The sequence below is a fragment of the Pterocles gutturalis genome, unplaced genomic scaffold (genome assembly GCF_000699245.1).
Source record: "Pterocles gutturalis isolate BGI_N339 unplaced genomic scaffold, ASM69924v1 scaffold2445, whole genome shotgun sequence".
In the NCBI taxonomy this organism is placed as follows: domain Eukaryota; kingdom Metazoa; phylum Chordata; class Aves; order Pterocliformes; family Pteroclidae; genus Pterocles; species Pterocles gutturalis.
Window position 1 is genome coordinate 1 of NW_010140390.1, and position 6,598 is coordinate 6,598.

Sequence of the window (6,598 nt, forward strand, 5' to 3'; positions counted from 1 at the left end):
CACACCAACCGTCGCTGAGACAACCATTCTAATGCCAACTGTCCCCGAGACAACCGTTGCTAAGACAACCATTCCCATGCAAACTGTCCCCACGCCAACCATCACCGAGAAAACCATCCCAAGGCAAACTGCAACCAAGCCAACCATAGCCAAAACAACCATCCCTAGGCAAACTACCCCCACAGAAACCGTCACCGACACAACAGTCACGGAGACAACCGGCCCACACCAGCTGTCACTGGGACAACTGTCCCCACGCCAACCGTCACCGTGACAACCGTCAACACACCAACTGTCCCCACGCCAACCGTCCCCGTCCCCATGACAACAGTCGCCGACACAACCGTCGCCAAGCCAACACTCCTCATGCCAACCATTGCCATGCAAACTGTCCCCACACAAACCGTCCCCGAGACACCCGTCCACACGCCAACCGTCAGCAAGAGAACTGTCCCCACGCCAAACTTCGCCAAGACAACCGTCCCCATACCGACCATCCCCACACCAAACTTTGCCGAGCCAACCGTCCCCAAGCCAACAGTCCCCGAGGCAACCATCCCCACGCCAACCGTCCCCGAGACAACAGTCACCAAGACAACCGTCGCCGAGAAAATCATCGCTGAGACAACCCTTGCCATGCCAACAATCCCCACGCCAACCGTCACTGAGACAACTGACGCCTAGACAACTGTCCCCTCACCAACAACCACCGCCGAGACAACCATCGCTAGGCAAACTGCCCCCACACAAACCGTCATAGAGACAAGTCACGAAGACAACCGGCCCACACCAGCTGTCACTGGGACAACTGTCCCCACGCCAACCGTCTCCGTGACAACCGTCAACACACCCTAAGCCTACGTCTATCGGTGAGACAACCATCCCCACTCCAGCTGTCATCAAGACAGCAATCCCCTCACCAACCGTTGCCACGCCAACTGTCGCCGAGACAACGGTCGCCGAAACAACCGTCCCTACGTCAACTATTGCCGAAACAACCGTCCTCATGCCAACTGTCATCAAGACAACAATCCCCTCTCCAACCGTCTTCACACCAACAGTCGCCGAGACACTGGTCCCCATACCAAGCGTCCCCACACCAACCGTTGCCGAGAAAACTGTCACCACGCCAACCGCCCCCGAGACAACGATGCTGTTATGAACCCGTCAAAAGTTTCAGGAGACAAAGTTAATTTTTCTTTTTAATGATAAAAATTTTTCAAGTACCTAAAGTTATGATAGTAATTTCAGTTGTACAAGAAAAGTCAATACTATTTTGCCAAGTTGGCTGTCTGTTTCACCATCAGCTGTAATTATTCAGAGTATGTTAGTTTGGACAGTTGGTACCTCGCAGTAGGGGGGGGTAAGGGAGTCACCTTGACAACTGTCCCCATGCCAAGCGTCCCCACGCCAAACATTGCCAAGACGACTGTCCCCATGACAACTGTGGCTGAGACACAAATCCCCTAGCCAACCGTCCCAACGCCTCCAACTGTCGCTGAGACAACCGTCACCGAGACAACCACGACCGAGAAAGCCGTCGCCATGACAAACGCAGCCACGCCTACCCTCCCCGCACCAACCATCCCCAAGACAATACTCCCCAAGACAACCTTCCCCACATCAACCATCGTCGAGAGAACCATCGTCGAGGTAACCGTCGTTGAGACAACAGTTGTAGAGACAACAGTCATCGAGACAACAGTCATCAATACAACCAGCCCCTCACCAACCGTCGCCACGCCAATGGTTGCCACGTAAACTATCACCGAGACAACCGTCCCCACGCCAACTGTCCCCGAGGAAACTGTCCCCATGCCAACCGTCGCTGAGACAACCTTCGCCGAGAAAACCACCCCATGCCAATCGTCCCCACACCAACCTTCCCCGAGACAACTCCCCCCGAGACAACTGTCCCCACGCCAACCGTCGCTGAGACAACACTTCCAACGCAAACTGTCCCCAAGAGAACCGTCGCCAAGACAACCGTCCTCAAAGCAACCATCCCCACACCAACTGTCGCTGAGACAACCTTCGCCGAGAAAACCACCCCATGCCAATCGTCCCCACACCAACCTTCCCCGAGACAACTCCCCCCGAGACAACTGTCCCCACGCCAACCATCGTCGAGACAACCGTCGTTGAGACAACCGTCATCAAGACAACCAACCCCTCACCAACTGTTGCCATGCCAACAGTCCCCACACCAACGATAGCCAAGACAACCATCCCCGAGACAATCGGCCACACATCAACACCGTCGCCATGACAAACACCGCCAAGCCTACATTCCCCACTCCAACCTTCGCCGAGAGAACGGTCGCAGAGACAACCATCCCCACGCCAACCATCCCTGAGAAAACTATGTCTGAGACAACCATCGCCACGCCAGCAATCCCCACGCCAAGCGTCGCTGAGACAACTGATGCCGAGACAACTGTCCCCTCATCAATCGTCGCCACGCCAACAGTTGCCGAGGCTAACGTTGCTGAGAAAACCGTCCCAGAGACAACCATCGCCGAGACAACCATCCCCACGCAAACTGCCCCCACACAAACTGTCGCTGAGACAACAGTCATGGAGACAACCGACCCCACACTAGCTGTCACTGAGACAACCGTCCCCACGCAAACCGTCCCCACGCCAACAGTCACCGAGACACCCGTCCCCACCCCAACCATTGCTGAGACAACCGTCCCAACGCCAACCGTCCCCAAGACAACCGTCATCAAGACAACCATGCCCATGCCAAGAGACCCCACGCCAACCATCACCAAGACCACCGTCTCCATGCCAACTGTTGCCGAGACAACAATCACCTCGCAAACCATCCCAATGCCAGCTGTCCCCGAGAGAACCTTCACCAAGAGAACCGTCCCTACGTGAAACGTCGCTGAGACAACCATCCCCGAGACACCCGTCCCCACGCCAACCAGCGCCAAGACAACAGTGACGACAGCCACGATAGAACCATTGCCATGACAACCATCGGCAAGACAACCGTCCCCACGCCAACTGTCCCCACGCTAACCATCGCCGAGACAACCATCGCTGAGACAACCATCCCTAAGCAAACTGCCCCCACGCCAACTGTCGCTGGGACAACTGTTACCGAGACAACTGTCACCGAGACCACTGTCACCGAGACAACCGTCCCCACACCAACTGTCACTGAGAAAACTGTCCCCACGCCAACCGTCCCCATGCCAACCGTCCCCAAGCCAACCGTCGCTGAGACAACCGTCAACATGACAACCATCGTTACGCGAACAGTCCTCACGCCAACCGTCCCCGGGCAAACTGTCCCCAATGCCCACAGTTGCCAAGACATCCGTCCCCACTACAACAGTTGCTGAGACAACCGTCCCAACGCCAACTGTCCCCAATACAACCGTCGCCGAGACAACCGTCCCCATGCCAATCGTCCCCATGACAACCATCGCCAAGACTACCGTCCACATGCCAACTGTAGCTGAGACAACAATCCCCTCGCCAACCGTGCCAACGCCAACCGTCGCCGAGACAACCGTCACCGAGACAACCATTACCGAGAAAACCATCGCCATGACAAACGCAGCCACGCCTACCGTCTTCGCACCAACCATTGCCAGGATAACTCTCCCCAAGACAACCTTCCCCACGTCAACCATCGTCGAGATAGCCGTCGTTGAGACAACAGTCATCAAGACAACCAGCCCTTCACCAACCGTCCCCACACCAACCGTCCCCAAGGTAACTGTCCCCATGCCAACCGTCGCTGAGAGAACGGTCGCCGAGTCAACTGTCGCTGAGACAACCGTCCCCACGCCAACCGTCGCCGAGACAACGGTCGCCAACACAACCGTCCCCACGCAAACCCTCCCCATGACAAGTGTCAGCAAGAAAACTGACCCCACGCCAACCGTTGCCGAGACAAGTGTCCCCACGCCAACCGTCACAGAGACAACCGTCCCCACGTGAACCGTCAGCAAGAGAACCATCCCCACGCCAACCTTCGCTGAGACAACTGTCCCCATACCAACCGTCACCACACGAACCGTTGCCGAGACAACTGTCCCCACGCAAACCGCCCCTGAGACAATGATGCTGTTATGAACCTGTCAAAAGTTTCAGGAGACAAAGTAAACTTTTCTTTTTAATATTAAAAAAATTTAAAGTCTCTAAAGTTATGATAGTAATTTCAGTTGTATAAGAGAGGTCAATACTACTTTTCCACGTTGGCTGTCTGTTTCAACATCAGCTGTAATTTTTTCAGAGTATGTTGGTTTGGACAGTTGGTATCTCACAGTACTGGGGGGAAGGGAGTCAGTCCCCACGCCAACCGTCGCCGAGACAACTGTCACCGAGAAAACCGTTGCCATGACAAACGCAGCCACGCCTACTGTCCCCACACCAACCATCGACGAGAGAAGGTTCGCTGAGACAACCGTTGCCACGCCAACTGGACCCAAGACAACAGTGCCGACTCCAACCGGCCATGATAAAACCATCGCCAAGCCAACCGTCCCCGAGGCAACTGCCCCCATGCCAACCGTCGCCGAGACAACCGTCGCCGAGACTACTGTCGCCACGTCAACTATCGCCAAGAAAACCATAGCCACCCCAACCGTTGCTGATACAACTGTCCCAACGCCAACCGTTCACAACACACCTGTCCCTACCCCAACCATCCCTGAGGCAATCGTCCCCAAGACAACCATCCCCACACCAACAAATCCCGAGACAACTGTTGTCAAGACAACCATCATCAAGACAACCGTCCCTGAGAAAACAGTCCCATGCCAACCACCATCAAGACAACAATCCCCTCGCCAACTGACCACACGCCAACCGTCGCCGAGACAACCGTCGTCGAGACAACCGTCCCCATGCCAACGATCCCTGAGAAAAATATCGCTGAGACAACCCCCCCCACACCAACCTTCCTCACGCCAACTGTCATCAAGACAAAAATCCCCTCGCCAACAATCCCCACGCCAACCATCGCCGAGACAACTGACACAGAGACAACAGTCCCCTCACCAATCGTCGCCACACCAACAGTTGCCGTGGCTAAGGTCACCAAGACAACCATCGCCGAGACAACCGTCCCCAAGACAACCATTACCGAGACAACCATCCCCATGCAAACCATCCCCACGCCAACCATCGCCAAGACAACCATCCCTAGGCAAACTGCCGTCATGCCAACCGTCGCCGAGACAACTATTGCCAAGACAACTCTCACCAAGACAACTGTCACTGAGACAACCATCCCCACACCAACTGTCACTGAGACAACTGCCCCTACTCCAACCGTTGCCGTTTCAACCGTACCCACGCCAACCTTGCCCACGCCAACCGTCCCCAAGCAAACCGTCACCGAGACAATCGTCGCCACGCCAACACTCCTCATGCCAGCTCTCCCCACGCCAACTGTCCCCACGCCAACCTTCCCCAAGTAAACCATCGCCGAGACAACTGTTCCAACGTCAACTGTCCCCGAGACAGCTATGGACAAGACAACCATCCCCAAAGCAACTGTCCCCACGCCTACCTTCGCCGAGACAACCGTCCCCACACCAACAATCGGCGAGACAACCTTCGCCGAGACAACCACCCCCATGCTAGTCATCCCCACAAAACCATCCCTGAGACAACTCTCCCCGAGACAACCGTCCCCATGCCAACTGTCATCGAGACAACCGTCATCGAGACAACCGTCATCGAGACAAGCAGCCCCTCGCCAACCATCACCACACCAACGGTCCCTACGCCAACCGTCCCCGAGACACCCGTCCCCACACCAAACGTCACTGAGACAACTGTTCCAACACCAACTGACCCCGAGACAACCGCCACCACGCCAACCGTCGCCGAGACAACCGTCCCCATGCCACCTGTCACCAAGACATCCTTTGCCGAGACAACTGCTCCCGTGCCAATTGTCCCCACACCAACCATCCCCGAGACAACTCTACCTGAGACAACCATCACCACACCAACCATCGTCGAGACAACCATCATTGAGACAACCGTCATCAAGACAACAAACCCCTCGCCAACCGTTGCCACGCCAACGGTCCCCACACCAACCGTCCCCGAGACAACAGTCGCCACCATGACTGTCGCTGAGAGAACCTAGGCCGAGACAACAGTCGCCATGCCAACTGTCCCCACACCAAGCGTCCCTGAGACAACCGTCCCCATGACAACCATCGCTGATACACACGTCATCGAGACAACTGTCATCTAGACAACCGTCCCCTCACCAACCATCGCCATGCCAACAGTCCCCATGCCAACCATAGCCAAGACAACCATCCCCGAGAAAAATGTCCCTGAGACACCTGTCCCTGAGACAACTATCCCCAAGAAAACCGTACCCACACCAACCTTCCCCAAGACAAGTGTCCTGATGCAAGTGTCGCCTAGAGAACCTTCGCTGAGACAACCATCCCTACGCCAACTTTCCCCACGCCCACCGTCGCCGGGAGAACCATCCGCACGCCAACCGTCCCCGTGAAAACTGTCCCCACGCCAACCGTCGCCAAGACAACCGCCACCACGCAAACCATTGCCATACCAACCGTGCCCGCACCACCAGTCAGCAAAAGAA

The 6,598-nt window shown here is 56.0% G+C and overlaps 1 protein-coding gene across 1 annotated transcript; it reads left to right on the top strand.

The window, feature by feature from the left end:
* Window positions 1–2,978: 2,978 nt before the first annotated feature.
* Window positions 2,979–3,960, top strand: LOC104469196 (mucin-2-like). Its single transcript, XM_010083620.1, has 2 exons — window positions 2,979–3,152; window positions 3,274–3,960. Exons 1-2 carry the CDS (start codon window positions 2,979–2,981, stop codon window positions 3,958–3,960), a joined length of 861 nt encoding a protein of 286 aa, XP_010081922.1.
* Window positions 3,961–6,598: the final 2,638 nt, after the last annotated feature.

Coding starts and splice junctions, on each gene's coding strand:
- LOC104469196 (XM_010083620.1), top strand. CDS start 2,979: ATGACAACCATCGGCAAGACAACCGTCCCCACGCCAACTGTCCCCACG. Junction 3,153..3,273: donor CCACTGTCACCGAGACAACC/GTCCCCACACCA, acceptor TTACGCGAACAG/TCCTCACGCCAACCGTCCCC.